The sequence below is a fragment of the Rousettus aegyptiacus genome, unplaced genomic scaffold (assembly GCF_014176215.1).
Source record: "Rousettus aegyptiacus isolate mRouAeg1 unplaced genomic scaffold, mRouAeg1.p scaffold_m13_p_5, whole genome shotgun sequence".
NCBI lineage: Eukaryota > Metazoa > Chordata > Mammalia > Chiroptera > Pteropodidae > Rousettus > Rousettus aegyptiacus.
This window is the reverse complement of record NW_023416308.1, coordinates 28,886,370-28,909,051: the sequence shown is the minus strand read 5'-3', so window position 1 is coordinate 28,909,051 and position 22,682 is coordinate 28,886,370. Positions and strand designations below refer to the sequence as shown.

Below are 22,682 nucleotides of genomic sequence, written 5' to 3'. Positions count from 1 at the left end.
AAATAAAAGAAAATATTCAATTAGACATATATGGAGTTACCTACTTCTTATTTTGACAAATAAAACATTAAAAATATAACATTAGTGCTTTCATTAAAAAGGAAGAGGAAAATAATTTCAGAAGGAAAAATAAATTTCTTCCAATAAAAGGAGATACGTGTGGGTCCCATGCCTGGCTGGTCACAGATCTGGCTGTGATCCAGGCTCTCAGCTAGAAATAGTACTCTGGATTTAGAATGATACATTAGTGTAGTAGGGCGTCTGTGCCTAAAATATGTAAACATAATTCAGGGTATTGTATCACGCATGTGTGACTGAATGTCACTATTGTACTCTGATATATGTGGAACCACGCAGTCCCCTAGGGAGCATAAGGGGAGCACAAGAAGGGGAGCAGAAGAAGAGCAGAAACAGAGGCGCACTCCCAGCAGTAAAGCTGGTGCCTGCCTTTTCATTCTCATGTCAGCCCCTTGTGCATTCTTCCAAATGGACATCTCACCACCGAAAACTTCCCTTCTTGATCAGCTCGGCACTGACAGTACCAACATTAAATTTTTATTTTTTCCATTGAATGGTGGAAGTTTTATCATATTTTCACACTATTCACTAGACCAGAGTTAGTAAATCACCAAATCAGACCTTTAAAAATAGCTAGTACATTCATTTCTCAATACAGTATTCCTGAGGGTTAGCAATGTTTTAAATCAATTGCCTATCATTTCCTTTATTCCTTCCTACATGAGGGTATGTTTAACCTTGAGACTAGAATATTTAGAGTTTGTCAATTTATTTGTTTACGTTTCTTATCTCTTGGGCTTATTTTATCTGTAAATATTTGTCTTACAGACTTTTTTATAGTTCTGTAGTGGAACATTTTTTACCTACCCTGTACACTGTCCATCTGCTTTGAGCTAAATTTTTGTTCCTTCTAATGTGATGTTATTAGGAGGTAGGGCCTTTGGTAGATAATTAGGTCATGAGGAAAATACCCTTAATAATAGAATTAGTGTTACAAAAAGACCCCAAAGAGCTTTCTTGTCTTTTCTACCGTGTAAGAACACAACAATAAAATGGTCACCTGAGAACCAGGAAGCAGGCTCTCATGAGAAAACAGATCTGCTAGCACCTTGATCTTGGACACCCCAAATAATCTTTGTTGTTTAAGCCACCCAGTCTATGGTATTTTTGTTATAACACCCTGAATGGACTAAGACACTAAATAATAAATTATATTTTGGATAAATACATTTATTTTGATTATAGTAGAGTCTGGCTGGACCAGAATACATTAAGTTTCCTGAAGTTCATTTCTCAGACACAGTGTACATTGATTTGAAAATATTACCTTCACAAGTTATTTGTAAATATCTCTCTTTGGCATCTGGTTTTAAGGGCAAATAATAATACCTACTTTACACTTCACCAACTTTACAGGTTTGATTTAAGAATAAAATTAAGTAGTTTGTGTAGAATAATATTGCACAAATATCTAAGCTCATATTCAGGTTTATTAACATCATTTGTAACAAGGGCCAGAGATACCAGTTATGGGCATATCTTTGATTTAAATTAGAAACTTTATTAGACAGAATTTGATATTCTGTGATAAGCTGACTTGAACTCATTTAGTTCATTATTTAACTTCTAACTCCTAGTTCCTCTATCCTGGCTCATATGATCCTTTCAAAGCCCTTTCATTATCTCCTACATTAACTACTTTTATGTCATGATAAGGCAACAGTCTACCAATATAGGAAAGGAAGGTGTAGGGTGTATCACTAACACATGGGGAGAAAAGGATCTTAAACAGGTGATCCCATGAAGAACAAAGACTAATCTAGGCACTACCATTCCAAGAAGTTTTACACATATACGTGAGGAATTTAAAGAGGAATTGAAAAAGTCAAGAGAACTCCCATGCCCTCCCTTTGTAGTACTTGTTTATTTCTCACCCAAGTTACATATCTGTATATATAGATGTGTGGTGTGTTTATGTTTCCCTGGATTGTATGTTTTTACAGGACTAGGATAAATTTTCTTTTCATCTTTTCCATGATATATATTTTAAGACCTTGGTAATATGTATTTATTCATTGAGATTGAATTGACTTAAAATTATTAGACTCAGAAAATAGGATTCTATACTGGAAAAACACAATAGTTTTTAAGAGTAAGTGTTCCCCTAATCTTTCTTGTACCTCTATTTTTTGGGGAGGTGTCTTAGGATGTTTCAATCACTTTGTATCTTAATTTACTAGCCTATTAATGTGGTTAAAGTAACAGCCATGTTGATTAAACTTGTACATTATAAATTAAAACATCTATACAAATATAAATATAAGATACACAAAGTCTTCTAGCTTTTAATATTTCTTCTATTTCTACATGTTGCTCTTCATCTCTCTCTATTTTTTTATATTACAGAGGTTAAATTTTTCATTAATAGATATCATTTTTCCTAAAAGCGCAAATAAGAACTTCAGAAAAGGATGCTTGTGTAAACTTCAACTTAATTTTTTTATATAAAATCTATAATCTTTCTTTGAATCATAAATTTAAAATTACAGTTTATAAAATAGAATAAGCGATCATACAATAAATTTAATAGATGTATAGTTTAATTAATATTGATGTAATAATTATTTGGGCTTATAATTCCCTCTCTCTAGGTCTCAAATTCCTCATTTGAAAGGTGGTAAAGTTTTTTAGGTAGTCCTGAAGATTTTTAAGATTTCAATGATAAAAAATATAGCTGATATTGCTTAAGTATTTAATATGTTCCAGACACCCTAATAATTAATTTAAAGCCATTGCTCATGTAATCTTTACAATAATCCTATGAGGGAAGTAGAATTATTGTCCTCATTTTTTCCATAAGGGAGTAGAATTTGAATCTAGGCATTTTTCTTCATAAAATCTATAATTTATCAGGAGACTCTGCCCATGAGCTCAAGGAGAAATGAGCAGTGACTGTGTCATAGTTGAGCATCATAAAAAGAGCAATTTCAACCTAGTTAACTTGATGAGCATCAGCTACTTTCTCCAGCCTGGTCCAGGTGTGTTGACTTGTGTTAGAGTAATAATGCAAGGTTGAGATACGCTGCTTTCTGAAATATGCTGCCTATCCCCTTGTCTTTCTTGGAGTCAGAGCTGTGATTCAGTGAGTCTTTGATAGAAATTACTACAATAAGTATCATAGCTCCTTGGCGAGTAAACATCACTTGGGAGGGAGTCTCAAGAATTTTTCAGATAATATATAGGGAAAGCCTTCTGAACACTTATCTGACTTCCTGACTCAGTTTCATTCTGTCCTTTTCAATAATGGGAAATCGGTGCCTTTGGAAGCCATGGAGTCTGAGGGGGAGATAGTCCAAGGCAACCTGTGCCAAGTGATCAAATAACCTAAGTGTCTAGGCCTAGTTTCTCCTGTCACTATTAAACTATCAAGTGAGCCCTCAATTCTGGACTTTCACATAGTGCAGTGACTCAGGAGCCAGGCCTAAAACCAATCAGAGAGATCACTGCAAAACTCCTGGAACACAGGAGTAATGTGGATTAGAGCAATCCAACTGAGTTACAGTTGTAAAGAGAACATAGAATGTAGAATGTACACTTGGCTGAAGAAATCACTCTTTTTTCTCTGCTCAGGTTTTTGCAATCAAATTAAATTGATTCTTCATCTTGTTAGAATATTAGAATTCAATATGCTTAATAAATGTCTAAACTTTAATACATTATCACTCCACAAATGAGCTTCTCTTGTAGTAGCTTGAGCATACTAACAAAGACAGAGATAACAAAGATAAAAATCATTATATACTTAATAGCCTTAAGAGAACTTGAAACAGATTTTGCATCATTGAAAAAACTAATGTAATACTTCAAATCCAGCTCCAAAATAAACAAACAAATAAATAAATAGAAAAAACTTATGTAGTACTTCAAATCCAGCTCCAAAATAAATAAATAAATAAATAAATAAATAAATAGATAGAAAAACTGGAGTCTTTTGAACTTTTCCAATGGGATCTTGGTCAGAAGTCTAACACATAAACTGGATAAAATATAAGTTGTTATTATATTTGCCAAATAGTTTATAAAAACAAATCCCCCTCTCCACAGTGTAGCAAATTTTGCAGTTCTCTACCAATTTACCTTCTTTTCTGAACTTTAGGAGATCAAACCATTGGGTTTATTACCAAGAAAACAGAATGAGAGAGTGTTTCAGGAATCACATCCGGTGATCTTCACCTTCTCTGGGAGATCTTGACATATGTGGCACACATCAACTAGCATCCATCCACAGAAGTTTTGCTGAGTATCCAGAAATCCAAACATTAGAAATAAGTCAAGGAACAAAATGTCTTAAATATCAAATAGAAAATATGGCTAAAATAGAGAATACTACATTAGTTACCCATAGCTTAATTATAAAAGATGACTGAAATACAATTAAAAACCAAATGTAATATAGGAGCTTATCAAATATAGGTAAGAAATATTAAATTTAAGAGCACTAAAAGATCATTCAGAAAGTTAAACGAAGATTCGAAGAATTCATTAACTATAGAAATCTGCCCTTATCTTAATCCTTATATAACAACTCAAATCTAATTGATTAACTTATTTTAAAGTCACTCTATTAAATGAATGTATTGGGGAAATAATGGAGCAGTGAAATATGGGCCAAACCTCTTGTAGTGGTAATCCAGGAGAGAGAAAAGGTCTATATACCTGGTGTTTCTAAGGATTCAGTACATTCTGGAAGGAGACTTTGCTATTAGGAGTCATGTCTAGAAATTCTTGTAAGGAGATTGTGGAGCCAAGCTTGTGTTGTATTGCAGTGAATCAGGAGATTTTCTAGTTGAAATATTAATAGTACAGTGCTTATATTTTGGTCATAGATAGAAAGGGTTGAGATAAAATTATGTGTACTCAATGCAGTTAATAAAATGCATCCAGTAAAATCTACTTTTCTTTTGCCTTCTATATTATTTCAAATCTAATCAGTGATTTCAACAAAGTTTTTGTGTAGCCATTTGTAAAGCAAAGTAGATATCTTTGAAATATATCAACTAGAGAAGAGGTCACATGAGACCGAATATAATAATAAATATTTTCTTGATAATTCTTTTTATTGGAAGAGCACAATTGATTGGCAGGTAATGAAATGTACCTTGGATTTTTAACAAGTGTAGCGAGCTCAAGAGAATTTTGAAGAGGCAAGGTTAAGGCAAAGATGCTGAAGAAAAGGCAGCAGCACCTTTAAAGTTATGGGCAGAAGAAAATAATATACATCATGTTTTTAAATTCTGGAAGAGACCACGAAAATCACATACTCTGGAGTCTTTCAAAATTTTTCTAATGGGATCTTGGCCAGAAGTCTAACACATAAACTGGATAAAATATAAGTTGTTATGAGACTTACCATGAAAGCCTTATGATAAATTTACTGGAGCCCTAGGGCTCCTTCAACTATGCTTGGAAAACCACTAGTTCAGTCGAATAATCTGACCTGATAAAACCACTATTTAATCACATTAATAATCACAATATTAGCTAGTAGTGAAGTAGAAATATTGAGTCTGGGATATAATCACAAAGCTTTTTACTTTCCTTACGTAGTTGGAGCTAATTTTATTTGCTTAAGGACCTTCAGATGGAGAAATCAGGCATGAGAACAATTATGGGTTGAAGAGAACATCATTGCTGACAATTCTGTTATACCATTTCTATACAGTTGAGGAGACAAAAATAAAACAACAAAAAAACTCACTTTATTTTGCCTTGAAATTTAGCTTATATTAAAAGAGAAAAGATTTGATCATGCTCTTAATCAGTTATTTAAAATATCTGTCTTCTACTTATAAGCTTGGTCTCACCATAGTTAGAGCAGGGGTCCCCAATTCTTGGGCCATGGACTGGGACCAGTCCATAGCCTGTTGGGAACTGGGCCACACCACAGGAGGTGAGCGGTGGAGCAGGAGAAGCTTCATCTGTATTTGTAGCCTCTCCCCAGCACTAACATCACTGCCTCAGCTCCACCTCAGATCATCAGGCATTAGATTCTCATAGGAGCACTGGTCCATGGTGCCAAAAAAGGTTGGGAACCACTGGATAAAGGAAAATAACCTCAGAAAGGTGTACAAAATTGTGCAATGGCAAAGACCACCTTCCTTTTAGTGGCAAGAGGTTCTCCACAGAAGAAAGGCAAAATAACAACCAAGACTACATGATTCTGAAGCTTGGGGGAGGGTACTTAGGTAATACAAGAAAACAAAGTAGATGAAAAGATGAAGTATTATGATATAGTGGTCCATATCATTTAGCCAACAAGCCATATGTGAGAATTCCAGGATAAAATTTCACATTTTGAGGCAGAAAGAATTCCATATCATTGACCCATCTATGTACTTTACTAACTCTCAGGAATGTGTTTTGTCCTGTGTGGTATTTATTTCAGGACTGTTTTTACTTCCTTTACTTCTCGAGGTATAAATTAAAGCATGCCGCACTGGTCCTACGATTGCTCATCCACCAACGGTGGGTTATAGTTGTTACAGTCACTTCAGAAAGCAGTTTGACACCACCTAGTAAATTTGCTATTTGTACACCCTTCGATTTAGCCATTGCACTCCTTAATGCATCTTCTAGAGAAACTCTTGAACCTGTGTCCTTGAGACATGCAGGCAAATGGTCATTTAACAAGTAAGTAAAAACCACGTACATGCTTTACAACAATAGAATGAATAAAGAAATAGTAAGATGTAAAGTACAGCCGAAGCATGAAAATCGATGAATCCCAGTTTGAGGGGAATAAAAACAATACTGTATGAGTCAATTTAAACAAATTTCAAAACCCGAAAAAAATAAATAAATAATGTATTGTTTAGGAATGTATACATAGTGGTAAATCCATAAATAAAGGAAAGTTATTTCCTTGCTAATGATTTCTGATAGAATAAGGATGACAGGAGTACAAGAAGGGAATTTGTAGCTTACATTCTATTTCTTGTATTGGCAGAAAAGTACACACGCATTTATTAACATTCTTTAAAGTTTATAATATTTTAAAATATGCAAAGGGTATTTCACAATAAAATAATTTTTAAAATGATAAATGAAAATATATTATATTTATTTTAAATACTTTAGTAATATAAATAACATAGAAAATATACATACATATATGTTCTTAGTCAGTAAAGGATGCACCCTATTTAATTTATCTTGAATTGATTATGGAAAATAATGTATCATTAATTGTCACATAATTTTTTAAATATTATGTCTTGTTTGTTCACCAAATATATATTTAACTACAGATTAAATTTTCGTTACATGTTAGGACATACAAATGGATGAAAACAGTTCTCAAAACCTATTGTTTAGAATTTTATCACTTCATGCTTTATATTTTTAAAAATTTTTAAATAATGTTAAAAAGTGAAAGATTCAGGCTTCTATTAGTAAACATTCTCTGTCTCTGTCTCTCTGTCTCTCTGTCTCTCTCTCGTTCTCTCTCTCTCAGAAGCAGGTGTATAACCTATATCCTCAGAAAAAGAAATAAAAATTTGGATATAATTGTCACTATGTATTTTAACATTGTTTTAAAATACCAGAATTTGATTACATAAATATAATTTCTTAATTTCGAGATGAGCCAACTATGTATTATTAATGCCAATCTATCATTTTTATTAACTTGAATCTCAATATCATTATTTGTCATGCTTCTTTTTAACTATTAGTCTAACATAAGTATAATCAAAGTATAAGAGCCAGAAGGAAAAATTGAGACACACTGAGATTTGAAATCATTTTGTAGAAGTACTGAAGATTTTCCTTCCCGTGACTGACTTTGCATACTCTGAGTTTAATGACAATAAGACATTGATATCTTTCAGCCTTCTACCCAAGCCCAAAAGAGCCATGGTTAATGATAACCTTTCTAGAAAAGGTCAAAATGAGTAGTTGGTATGATTATGCGAGTGTCCTATAACACTTGCCTTCTGTCTTTGGAATAAATGTATATTTTATATTCTTCCAGAGAATTAGGAATAGCAAAAGAAGAACTCTAGTATACTATGCCCTTTGAAAGTTCTGTGTGTTTGGCATCATGGTTTTTTTTTTTTTTTAATGGGGGTTATAAGAGAGGAGAATTTAGTCCGATACAGATAGAAAGAAGGCTATATATGTATATATCTATAGCTATACCTATATCTATTTATCCTGTCAGGCCAAGATAAACTCTAGTTGCCAATACTAACTTAATAGTCCAGTTATCCCAGATAGTTAAACAAGAACTAAGTAGATTTCCAGAATACATAGAGCATGACTAAAACATTCAAGATGCATGGTCCTTACTAGAGAACTAACACTATCAGAGTTTGTTCCCCTGTGAAAATAAGGGCATAACACACCATGACTTCTAGTACTATTCTTTTGCCCTCTCAGCCCTCTCAGAGGGCCTGGTCCCACCACTGAATAAGCCATGATAACACATGCATACACACACCAAACCACTAAGCAGTCAAACTAAAGGCAAAAAAAGAAGAGTCACTCTCTCTAACATTCTGCTAAGCTCAGATAAAATAACTGTATCTTGTGACTGAGCTCAGTAATTTTGTCAAAAAAAGTATTCCAAGATGCCTAGCCAACCACGTTTGCTGTTTTATGAATGAAATGTTAAGGGAGTAATTGATACTAACCTAAAGGAAGATGAGCAACTTCTGAAGAGATTGTTTTTATGGGCAAGAGTAATGACCATTTACCTCAGGCCTAAGAAAGTTAGCCCTGAAACTATCTCTAGTACAAGGATCGGAGGCATCAATATATTTCTAGGCATTAGCATGGATTATATGCAGATAAATCTGCTTCAATGAGTAGTTTTTCCTCGGTGTACTTGAGGTACTCAAATTTTTTCTTAGAGTATATGCACTCTGTTTTTAACATCTATCTCTTTACCAACTCTCTTTGATCAATAATTCAACTTGTGCCCTACTGGGACCCAGCCCACATCCAAGTTCACTCTTAAACTATTATCGACATAGCCTTGAAAAAAGTGTTTTCAAATTCAAGTAGCCTCTATGACAGAGGCCAGCAAAGTATGGCCTATGGGGAATATCCTACCAGCTGTCTATTTATGTAAATGAAATTTTATTGAAACAAGCCTCTTCTGTTTGTTTACATATTTTCTATGACTATTTTCATAGTACCATAACAGAGTTCAGTATTTGCAACAGAAAGAGCATGGTCCTCAAAGCCTAAAATATTTACTGTCTGGATATTCAGAGAAAATGTTTTATGATCCCTGGTCTATGAAATGGGGAATATATCACACGTTTTTATTAGTTAGAATTGCTTCTCAGCTGTCTTTATGGCAGAAAAATCTTTACAACTGTCATGGATACATTTTTTTAAATTAATTTAATACACAAATAGGGAAGAAAAAAATCAGCTCTACCCACAAGTAGACTAATGACCTCCTTCTGAAACGATTTTTCCCCCAGCCAATTTCATCATGGCTCCCTTGACATCTTTGTTTCTCAGTGTATAGATAGGTTCAGCACGGGGGTGACTACGTTGCCAAAGATTTTCGGTGGAGTTACCAACATCTCATTCAAAGATGGTTGGGTGTAGATGAAGGCACTGGGTCTATAAAACAATGTGACCACTGAGAAGTGGGAAATACAGGTAGATGCTGCCTTGTGGCTTCCTTCAGCAGAGTGCATCTTTAGGATTGCAAGGATGATGCAGATGTAGTAGGTTAGGATGGGAAGGAAACGTGTCATGGGCACAATGTTGGTGAAGCTCACTGTCCCAATTGAAAGTGATATCACAGGCCAATTTGTCTACAGCAAAGATGTCACAAAAGAAACAGTCTACCTCATTAGGCCCACAATACGGCAGTTGGAAGATCAGCATAGTGAGAATTGCGGCATGAAAAGGGCTAGTAAATTAGGTGACAGCAGCCAGCAGAGCACACACCAGGTGGTTCAGGTTGATGTTATACCTCAGTGAATCGCAGGTGGTAGCAAATAGGTCATATGCCATCACTGTGCAGAGCAGGCACTCAGTGCTACTTAAGAAGTGGTGAAGAAAAAAAAGACCTGGGGCGTGCAACCACTCAGGGAAAAGAGTCGGTTCCTCAGTAACAGGTTGGCCAACATCTTTGGGGTGCTCACAGAAGAGAAGCCAAAGAAAGAAATACATGAGAGTGTGGAGGCGGGAATCAGACAACACAGCTAAAAGGGTGAGTAGATTTCCTAGTAGAGTGCAGAGGTAGAAGATCAAGTACACAACAAAGAGCACAGTTTCCTGCCCCCCTGTGTGTGGGATGCCCAACAGGATGAACTCTGAAATCAAAGTGTAATTCTTCATCCCCATAGAAGTTAGATTTTACCCTGAAAAGGAGGAAAAAATGACAGTAGATTAATGACCTAATGCACCAAAATCCACTGCTTGCTCAGAAAAGTCACAAAAAGAAAGACAATCACAAACTATATTAGTGAAAGGATAATGCTTATTGTACCTCAGACTGTAAAAGGAACAAATACCACAGAAGGAGGTTTAGTCTCTGCAGTGAGAACTAAATGCAGGCAACTTGACTAGTGTGTGGACAAGTATTATTTTACTATTATTAGATAGAGAAGAACAAATGACAAAAAGAGTAAAAGTATTGAGAACTGAGAAAGGAAGGAAAAGACAAAGAAAGGAAAGGAAATCAAAATAGAGAAGGAAAAAGATGAGACATATTTACAGTTTATATAGAATTTTCAAAATCAAGTTTAGTTAAGCCTGAATAGAGTTCTGTAAGATAGGCAAACTATTTTCACTTCGTAGATGGTGAACAAATGATGATTCAAGGAAGTTAAATAACTTGTTCAATTTCTCACATATAGTTCATGGCAGATCTAGCATTATAACCCAAGGATTCTAAATCCATTATACTATTATTGGAAATGGAGAAAAACTATGGAAATATAGATAAGAGAAAAATTAATATATTCCCTGAACTAAAAGGTCCTTAAACAAATGTAGCTCAATCATTCATTTTTTAATTTTAATTTTCTCATAAACATTCTTGCTAACTTGTCATTTAGTTCCTTCTTGATAATTCTGTTAGTAACTCTATCTTTTTTGTCTATTATTGTTCAGCACTCCAAACAGTTATACAATGAGGAATGTTGCCAATGCATTTCTTATTCTATTTGTCAGTGCACTTAAACATGTCGTGAACCTTCAAAGCTACATGGAGAATACTGTGATCTGAAATTGAACTTTTTCATATGTAAAACTGTAAAGAAGCTTTCACACTGGTTTCTGCTATTCAGTACTGGAGCCATTCTTTTTTGTTTGTTTTATTTCATTTCTACAAAAACACAGGTCCTTACATATGTAGTTCATAAGTGTTCAGTTTTACAACTGAACACTGAATTTTACCATTCACCTATCGTGCAAGCCTATCGAAGTATCTTTGTTAATTTTAACTATGTCATACAATATAGCCTGTAGTTTTTCCTGCATGACTTTCCTTTAATCCCTTGTATTTACCTTTAGGTCCTTGCTTATATAGGAGCATCAGTCTATTTTCGTTCAGAAGAAATTGGTAAAACAATCTAAAATAGTAATAAATTCTCCTTTACTGAAAGAGTTGGAGATATTGTACATTGTTTTTCTGATCTGAGAAAGAGAGAGATCTTTCACTCTAACTGATTGAATGGGCATGTTTATTTGGCATTGCACAAATGTATATACAAAAAAATTTTCAGATTTTATAGATAAAGTCAGCAACTGAAAGGACATTCAAATGGCCTCCAAGTACATGAAACGTGCTCAGGATCATTAATGCAAATCAAAACCAAAGTGAAATATCACTTCACATCTGTTAGAATGGCTACTATCAATAAAATAAGAGACAAGTGCTGGCAAGGATAAAGAGGAAAGGGAACTCCCTTGTGCATTGCTGGTAGGAATGTGATTTGATACATCCGCTACCGAAAACAGTATGTAGGTTCCTCAAAAAATTAAAACTTGAACTACTATTAGATCCAGCAATCTAATTCCTGGATATATATCCTGTCGGAAGCCATTTTGAAGCAAAATTAACTGCCAGTAAAGCTGGGAGTTCTGCAGAGTTGGCAAGCTGTGTAGTCTGCTGGCTCGGGATGAGGTGCACCTGACTTTGGGGGAGATAAACTGGATGTTCTTTGATCATGGGAAAGAGTATGATAAGATAGCTACAAAGTTTCCTAAGTAATTACCAGCGATTGTTTGTATACTTAGAGGTCTTTGCTTATTACACACTCTGTAGAATATAAATATGCTGTACTAAATAAACTTGGGACTACAGCAGTGACTGTGTGCCCTCCCAAAGAGCTTTCCTGTCTTCTTTTTTTTTTCTCTTAGGCTTCACCCCTCTCTTTCAGGTGCTGTTCGATCTCTGCTGGTGGGCTCCGACAATTGGCGCCTGAACAGGGACCTGAAAGCTTGGGACAGAACGTTGAAGGAACGTTGAGGTGAAGGCCGCCACCACAGGAGAAAGGCCCCTCCCCCCCCCCCCCCCCCCCCCCCCCCCCGCCCAGTATAAAGCCGAGTAAACGGCAGAGGAGAGTGCAGTGGAACAGTCAGGGAGCAAGAAAGACACCGCATGAAGTGAACGCTCAGAAAAGTAAGGGTTGCGGTGTTTGTAAATACATAGAAAGAGAGAAAAGTCGACTTAAATAAAGAAAAATGGGAAATGGAAACGGCCGCATGCTTTTTGTACATATGCTTAAGAGTATGCTCCGGGCTAGAGGAGCTAAGGTAGGGCATCAACAATTGTGTAAGTTTTTAGAATTTATAGAGAAAGTTTGTCCCTGGTTCTCTGAGGAGGGAACAGTGAATTTAGAAACATAAAAAAAAAAAGTAGGATAAAAACTACAAGATTATTATGATGTTCACGGACCTGGCAAAGTGTTTGTAGATACCTTTGGTCTGTGGACTTTAATTAGAGATAGTTTAGATCCCAGGCATGAGAGGGATAAGGCTTGGGAAAGCCAGAAAGGGGAAGAAAAACGGGACAAAATAGGAGATGTCCCGCCATTTGAAAAGAAGAATGAGACTAGACCTACTGCACCACCTGAGGAGACCAGCGGGAAACCTTTTGATCTAATGCTAACTAAAGATAGAGAGGAGCCTTTAAGCCCCGGAAATGCAAAACAGTTGGAGGAAGAAGCCGCACGGTTCCATAACAATGGAGGCTATTTCCCATTTGTCGGCTGTTAGCTCTGATCATACATCTAAGGAATTCGAGAAAGTTGTTCAGGGTTTGCAAACTGCTGTACAACAATTAACCTTACGGCTGGGAGGCCGGGAAGAAAACCTTAATGTGCCTAACATTTGTGAATATGCCTTTGCAAGAAGTAAGGGAAAAGTTCCCTCAGGGACTTGTGTATCACTACATGGATGATATTCTTTTTAAGCTTGAAAAGAAATATTAGAAAATATTTTTTCATTTGGAAAGACTATTCTGGAAAAGTATAGGCTCAAGATAGCTCCTGAGAAAATACAAAATTCTGTTCCTTATCAATATTTGCGATATAAAATTTTGCAACAGAAAATTACTCCTCAAAAAATAGAAATTAGGCCAGATGCTCTCAATACTCTTGATGATTTTCAAAAATTATTGGGCGTATGTGCCCAATCCTCCTTTAAATAAGACAGTAGAATAAAAAGATGCTTCAGTGGTAGTTTATGTTCATGATTCTGATTAGATACTTAGATCTTATGATACTAAATGGCCTCTCAGGCCTAAAAAAAAAAGAGAGAGTGATTGAAAACTTATATATATATATATATATATATATATATATATATACGGTGAGAACAAAAGGGATGCCAATTTACATGGAAACTAGAGACCACTGTTTACTACAGGGTGCTCAAACATGGTTGACAATTTTACAGACTTCTGAACAAAATGCTAGGATAGGTCACTTGTTTTTATTAAGTATAAAAAGATTTTAAAACGTTACTCACTTTGCTCAAGCCTATATCATTATAAAAGACAAAGTGGGGTAAAATGAAACTTTAGGTTATGTTTCATGTAAATATTATTCTTTTTACACTTGTATTAACTCTTCTATTCCTTTTAACAAGTCATATGAAAGTTTATATATTCTCAAAACTAAAACTAGAGTATAGATGCCGGTTAGATTGTCTCGACCCTGACAAGACTCTCCTGCCGCTATGATATTACAACAACTGATAGACCTTGTTAAAAAAAGAGCTAAAAGATTCCCTGACATGCTGATTGCTGCTGTTGTGGGTATCATCGCTGTTACTGCTGCTGCTGCTGTGGCTAGAGTGGCTCTACATCAATCTGTACAGACTGCTGATCATGTTAAAACCTAACACTGGGATGCTAAACAGTTATAGGATTCTCAAAGACAAATTGACTCTGTATTACAAAGTCAAGTAACAAAATTACAGCGAACAGTTATATTGTTAGGAGATCAAATTGTTAATTTACAAAAACGTGTTCAACTTAAATACAATTGAAATGCTACTTCTTTTTGTATAACTCCTATATCATATAATAAAAATATGTTTGAATAAGATAAAGTAAGATAGCATATTTTAGGGTATGGTAATGCTTCAGGTTTAATTACAGATTTACAAACACATATTGCTGACACTTTTCAAAAACAGCTTCCTAAATTACAGAAAATTACAGTGCTACAAAACATGGTCAATAGTATTAAAGACTTACATCCTATTCCACAAATTCATAGGTTATTTACTCATCTGTCATTTCTTAGATTGTAATTTGTTTGTTACTTGTTTTTTTTTTTTTTTTGTTTAATCTAAAAAAGATTCTCGAAAAGCCAAAGACTAAAAAAGACTAGGGCTGTTGTGTTCTCAGTGATGCTGAATAATATTCAGCACAAAGAAAAGGGGGATATGTTGTGAGAAACACCTACAGTCCTAGTGGGATGCCTGGTGTTTGGAGCTACAAGTCATCAGAAGTAGGTGTGGACTTGCACACAAGGACACATTGCAGGGAGAGCACAGACACCTGACCTATTCTGGGACTTCTTGCTCTAGGGACCAGGATAAGAAAAAGGGAAGAAATAGCTGATAACAGGATGGTGGTGGCCTTGAGGCTGAATCTGGGAATTGGCTGTGGTTTGTAATTACTAACCTGATAGTAACTAATAATAACTACAAAGCCAGCATTTTTATAGAACTTAATAAAAGGCCATGGAAACAGGGTCTGAGAGAGGCTGGACCCCTTCAGTTGGATGCAGCTGAAGAGGCTTCAAGATTTTTACAACATCTAAAAAGCTTTTTACCATCCTTGTCTCCTTTGGGTCATTTGCTTATTTCGGTTTTAGCCTTGGGCCTTTGCATAACTATAGGCCTATGTCTGCTTCTTCCTTTGATGAAATACTTCTTCAATTCCCTGCTAAAGATTCGGGCAGAGAGATGGTCTCAGTCTCCAGGCTCAGGCTTGAACCAGTTATATGTTGCATCTTCCATTTGCAGAGGCTGGTAGTCAAAGACGGGTAAGAATACTTCAGGGCTGGGACCAACCTAAGACAGGGCATGATTGCAAGACTTTCATGTGCCAATGATGGGTAAGGCTCATGCCTAGTGGAGGATCACCTAAGACAGGCACCGTCTTTCTGCGCCATAGCTGGGAAAGCTTTGGCTTTTATAAAATAAAAAAGGGGGAGATGTCGGGAGCCGTTTTGAGGCAAAATTAACTGCCAGTAAAGCTGGGAGTTTTGCAGAGTTGGCAAGCTGTGTAGTCTGCTGGCTTGGGATGAGGTGCACCTGGCTTTGGGGGAGATAAACTGAGTGTTCTTTGATCATGGGAAAGAGTATGATAAGATAGCTACAAAGTTTCCTAAGTAATTACCAGCGATTGTTTGTATACTTAGAGGTCTTTGCTTCTTACACACTCTGTAGGGTATAAATATCCTGTACTAAATAAACTTGGGACTACAGCAGTGACTGTGTGCCCTCCCAAAGAACTTTCCTGTCTTCTTTTTTTTCCTTAGGCTTCACCCCCCTCTTTCAGGTGCTGTTTGACTTTAGCCTGCTGGCTCCGACAATATCCAAAAGAAACAAAATCAGTATCTTGAAGGGATATCTGCACCTCCATATTAATTTGCAGCATTATTCACAATAGCCAATATAGAAAAAACTAAGTGTCCATAGATGGATGAATGAATAATGAATACTTTGTCACATAATCGAAAGTTGCAAAAAGAGCGGACTTTAAATGATCTCACCACATATAAAAAAAAATATGTGACTATGTGAGATGATGAATGTACTAACTACTATTATTGTGGTAATCATTTTACAATATAGACATATATCAAATTATCATGTTGTACACTTTATAATTATACAATGTTATATATATCAATTTTATCTCAATAAAGCTGGGATAGGGGAATCTCCTAACAAACAAAAGCCCAAAATTATATAATGTCACCGCTGAATTTTACCAAACATTTAAAGACAAATTAATGCCTATCCTTCTCAAACTCTTCCAAAAAATTAAAGAGGGGAAAACAGTTCCAAATTCACTTATGAGAACATTTCTCTGATACCAAAGACACCAAAGAAAAGAAAACTATAGACCAATATTCTTGATGACTATAGAGGCAAAAATGTTTAACAAAATACTAGAAAACTGAATCTACTGACACATTAAAAGGATCATGCACAATGGCCAAGTAGGAGTTACCCCTGGGATGTAAGAATACTTCAACATATGGAAATCAATTAACATGACACACCACACTAACAGAATAAAGGGTAAAAGTATGTGATTATCTCAATTGATGTGGAAAATTATTTGACAAAATTTAATTACTTTTCATGAGAAAAACTCAACAAATTAGGAATAGAAGAAAAGTACTTCAAAAGAGTAAACGCCATACATGAAAAGCCCACAGCTAATCTCATACACAATAGTGAAAATCTGCAAGTTTTCCTCTAAGATCAGAAACAAAGCAAGAATGCCATGTCTTACCACTTTTAGCTAGAACAATTAGACATAAATACACATACATACATACATACATACATACATACATACACATATACAAAGAAAAACATACAAATTGGAAAAAGAATAAGTAAAAATGTCATGCTTGTAGCCAACATGATCTTATACAGAAAACTATAAACATTCCACACAAAAAAACCTGTTAGAATTAATCAATAAACTTTATTAAGTTGCAGTATACAAAATCAACATACAAAAATCAGTCACATTTTTATATATTAACAATGAACTATCTGAAAAGAAAATTAGGAGAGCAATCCCATTTTTTTTTACAATAACACCAAAATGAATGAAATACTTAGAAACAAACTTATCTGAGAGGAAAGTTGTATATTGAAAACTACAAAATGCTGGTGAAAAAAATTAAAGAAGACCCAAGCAAATGGCAAGGTGTCGGGGGCTGTTTTGACTAAGATGGCTGCCAGGCCGAAAATGGCTGCTCAGCAGGGCTTCCCACCAAGGCCACGTAAGCCTCCTGGATGTATCTGCCTCGCTTCCCGCCGAAGGGACTTTTCGCGGGTCTTTTCGCCTGGCCCCTTTGTGTTACACCGTATATCCTGAATGCCTCTGGCCAATCAGCCCCGCTAACGCAACATCACCCAATCATGCCCTATATAAGCCTGCAGCGAGCCTTAATAAACGAGACTTGATCAGAAAGCCTGTCTTGTCTCCATTCTTTGCGTCGTCTTGTCTCCCTCCCCTCCCCGTTCTGTCTTAGGGTCCCTCTTGACTGTCCCGCGGGCCGGGACAGCAAGGTATTCTATGCCCATGGATTGGAAGCCTTAATACTGTTAATATGTCCATATAACCCAGTTAGCTACAGAGTCAGTGCAATCCATATAAAAATCACAATAGTATTACTTATAGAAATAAATAACAATTTTAAAGTTCATAGGGAAACACACGCACACAAAAAACATTAAAAAACAAATCAATATTGAGAAATAAAATCAAAGCATCACACTTCTTTATTTCAAAATATATTACAAAATTACAGTAATCAAAACAGTACAATACAGGCATAAAAACAGGCATATAAATCAGTGGAATAAATACAGAGCCCAGAAACAAATTCAAACATACATTCCATTGATCTTTTACAAAAGTGCCAAGAATGCACAATAAGGAAAGATAGCCTCTTCAATGTATGGTGTTGGAAAAACTGTATGACCACTTACAAAAGTATGAAGCTGACTCCCATCTTGAATCATACACAAAAATAAACTCAAATGGATTGAAGATTTAAATGTAAGACCTGAAAATGTAAAACCTAGAAGAAAACATAAGGGAAATCTTTATGATATCGGCCTTGACAGAGATTTCATGGATATAATACCAAAAGCATAGACAACAAAAGCAAAATTAGAAAAATGGGACTACATCAAGTGAAAAAATCTTCTGTACAGCAAAGGAAACAATCAACAGAGTAAAAATAGCAACCTGGGGTATGGGAAAATATTTGAAAAAATAAAAAAAATGAATTGCACAAGCTAAAGGGAAAATGAATACAAATAAATACATGATACCATGTAATAATTAAAGCATTAAAGGTGTATGGATGATAGTTATAAAATGATTAACGTTTGGGATTTTGAGAGAAGTCTTCACAAAGGAGAAAGTATCTGAGGTCTGTACTCTTAAAGATCCTTTACAAAGGAATAAAATATTTAGGTTTAATCAGTGATGCGAAATTATGCTTTATAGGGTGAAGAGTTAGAGCTAGAGAAACAAAATAAGAATCTGAAGTAACCATTCAAGCAAGGTTGATATAAATGATAAATTCATAAACACTTATAAAGTAGAATTAAAGTCCTAGTCAATAACAGAAAGACTAGTTGAATCATAGTGCTATTAAATGAGTTATAGAATTAAGTGAATAATTGAATAAAAATCTAGCTTTTTCAACATAAATAACAGGATCACTTTTCATCTGTTGACTCTGAAGAGCCTCTGGATCAACTAATTGGTGATATCTAAAATGCAGTGGTTGCATGACTCTGAAACCAAAGAGAAGTTCAAGACTAGGCATGTAACTAAATAATGGAGGATTACTTATTGAGTGTATATAGAGGTAGAAGTGTTCTGGAGAGAGGACACAAGAAAAGAGGTGGGAGCACTTAAGAAGTCTGGGGCTTTCTGAATTCCACCCCACCCTTTGCTTCACTATTCTCTAGATATTTATCAGATTCACTGTTGAAATGAATACATTTAAATAAATAATAATAACATACTTAAATAGCATTCACTCTGACCTAGAAGATACTATTTAAGCCTTTTAACCTTCTTAACAATCTATAGAGGGTACTATTATTATTATTCTAATTTACAAAGAGTAAACTGAGTCATAGAAGATTAAGTAATTTTCCAGATCACTTAAGATTACCAAACAGTAATTTCCGGAGACCTCACCAAAACAATAATAAAAATAATAATAGAGATCTGCTGAGGTCTTAGGCTAAGCCTGAGTCACATGATTACAGTTGGGTAGTTTTAGAATAGAGTTTTTCAAAGTCTCAGCCAAGGTTTCATGTTGATGGTAAAAAAAAAAAAAAAAAAAAAAAAAACAAAAAAAAAAAAAAAACAAAAAAAAAAAACAACAAACAGTTGTGCGGCTGAAGCTTCGAAGGGTAAGTCAAACACTTAACTGGATATGGAGAAGACTATCAGGATGAGTGATGAGTGTTCACTTGATGTATGAGATAGTACTGAAGTGAATACCAGAAAATGACACATCAAGCAATGCTAATCATTGGAATGACTCTCCAGGGACAAAACACCACTGTAAGTTTTCTAAGATGGTGACTTTAAATTTTTCTCTTCAACAAGATCTATAAGACCATTTATGCCAGGGGACATCCCAAATCTTAAGGTACCAATGGGTAATCCTATGGCACAATTCCTTAACAATAGATGTGCCTTTATTGTCATTAGACAAAAGAGGGACATAGAGCAAATTTATATATTAGAAGTAATGAAAAATAAATTATAGATAATTAAATCTGAAGAGAACCGAAAAAGGTGATCTCAGTTTGTGCCTCAAATATTATTTGAAGAGATGAAGGTAAAGGATCATAGATTTGGAATCAAAATTTAGGTCCAATGTACGTTCTAAATGATTCTGAATCAATTCTACCTAATCCCTGTCATCGTTTTCAACATGTTATGAAGTGGGAGAAAGACGCACACACACATACATTTTTCTGGTGAAATATACAATTGTAATCTTGTGTCCTTAAAAGGATTCACAACCATCAAAGTGGTGAAGAATCAGTAGTTAACAGAATGAACTAGAAAAAATGATAGATGATGTCTGTGGTTGAGCAGGTTAAGCAATATTTTTGTTTATTTTTTATAAAGAAATATTGAAAATTTTGTAACTCGTCCGCTTAGCACAAATGGCGGGGGGGGGGGGGGAGTTGCAGCAGAAAGGGAAAAGAGGAAAGAGAATGATGGGAAAGATAAAGGGAGAGAGAGAAAGCAAAGATTGTAATAAAAATGTAGTTTTATCACTGTTTTATAAACAATGTTCTGATCCAAGTCAAATGCAGGCTTTTTCTTTTCTCTTTTATATCATTTATGAATGCTTTTCTGGATTGCTAAATAAAAAAGAATTCTACAGACTGGCTTAGTCCTGGAGTCTTTAGCCTTGTGGTGTTTCTAACTTTCTACCCTTGAACTAGGCATAGTTTGTGCAAATAAATTCCCAAACAAGACCACATTATTCTACGAAACTTCCTGTAGGCGCTATAGCCTCCCCCCAAGAGTAGATATCAGAGGCTTAAACAGAGCTGGCATCCCTAAGGAACCAGATTCCCTGAAGTCTGTTTTGAGTTCCTAAGACTTAAAGGTAACATTATTATCTCACTAATTAGTTTGGAGAAACTTTTTTTTTTTTTTTAAATAAAACAAATCCAGCTGGTCCTTGTATACAAGACAATGAAACTTTTGCCCAGGACCATCTTAAAGAGCTACCAGATACCTTGAGAATATTAACTTATTATCTCTGAGATAATGCTACTTAAAGTTTTCATTCCTGACACTTTGATAAAACTCTCAAGGTTTGATTCTTCCCCAAACCAATTACAGGATTTGTGAATGCTGCACGAGAGCCAGAGCATAAGAATTTCAATCATAAGATGAGTTCGAATCCTGACCATGCAATGACTAATGCATGAGAATGAACAAGTTACTTAAATTATTTTATGACCACCAGATTTCTTTATCTATAAAATTGAGATGATTATACCTCTCACATTATGTTTTTATGAATTTCAAATGAGATACTATGTGTGCAAAGCAGTTTTTGAAATGCAAATTTCTCTGTAAATATGAATAATACTATTTTAATTATTTTTAATTTAATAAATATACTATTTCAAATGGCTAGTATAATATCTTGAAGAAACCTAGACTATTGACATTTTTAATAAAAGGTTTATTGAGAAATAATTCAAATACTATAAAATTCATTCTCTTATAGTATACAGTTCAATGTTTTATAGCAAATTTAGAGAGTTTGCAACTAATACCATGATGCGATTTTAGAACATTTCCATCACTTCAGAAAGATCTCTTATTCCTATTATAGTCACTGCTTATTCCCATCCCGAGCTCCAGGAAGCCACTAATCTACTTTTCTGTCTATATGAATTTATGTTTTCTGGACTCCTCATGTAAATAAAATCATGTCCTAGGTAGCTTTTCGTGTCTGGCTTCTTTCATTTAGTATAATGTTTTTTTAAGATTCAACTATATCATAGCATCTATCAGTACTTCATTTCCTTTTACTGTATAAATACAACACATTTTGTTTATCCATTTGCTAGTTTATGAATACATAGGTTTTTTCCATTTTTTGTTTATATGTATATATATTTATAGTCTTGCAACCTATATATATACACATACACATGTTGACATACATTTTATTATGTATTATTATATCTCAAATAGGAAACTAGATATAAACTTTTGCTTATAAACTTTCTGCAGTAATAAAATAAAAATGATCTAATTGTAAAACAAAACCTATAGAACCAATACTATTAAAATTACATTATTTTAATAGTGTTTATTTTGTCTAATAGATTACGTTGCTTTTTTAAACCAAATAATTGATACTAAATTCAATCAAATAAATATATTTATATTTGTGTCTTATATTTTATTTGTCAACTTGATTCTATAATTCGAGTTATATTCAACCATATTTGAATTATCTTTCTTACCCTTGTAATCTCACTTCTTTTAAAATGACCTTTTAAACCTATCAATATATTATTTTTACTAAATGATTGAATTTTAGAGAAACTATAACAATTAAAATTTTAAGGAAAGCCATCAGTCCAAAGTGGTCTCCAGTTTGTGATGAGATTTTCTCAGGCAGAATAGTATGTCACCAGAGAGACTATAGCAGGAATGGGTTAATCGTAGCAGAGGTGGAGACAGAGATAGATGACCAATGGCATCACGGGACACTGAGGAGACCAAGGGAAGGTGTATCAAAGCGGAGAAATAGACATTCCTTCTCACCAATGTTGTAGCGCTATGTAAATTTCAGAGTTTAGAATTGAATCTAGAGAAAAGAAGGATGAGGACGTAAAGTTCAAAA

General features: G+C 34.7%; 1 protein-coding gene and 1 pseudogene across 1 annotated transcript in view; both read right to left on the bottom strand.

Moving 5' to 3' along the window:
• The window catches only part of LOC107505987, a 67,097-nt gene extending 60,368 nt beyond the window's left edge, over window positions 1–6,729 (bottom strand). The window contains 1 exon segment of the mRNA XM_036221550.1: window positions 6,485–6,729. Coding sequence (XP_036077443.1) covers window positions 6,485–6,729 — 245 coding nt within the window.
• A 2,819-nt stretch (window positions 6,730–9,548) lies between these two features.
• LOC107505986 lies at window positions 9,549–11,348 on the bottom strand (annotated as a pseudogene).
• Between the last annotated feature and the right edge of the window lie 11,334 nt (window positions 11,349–22,682).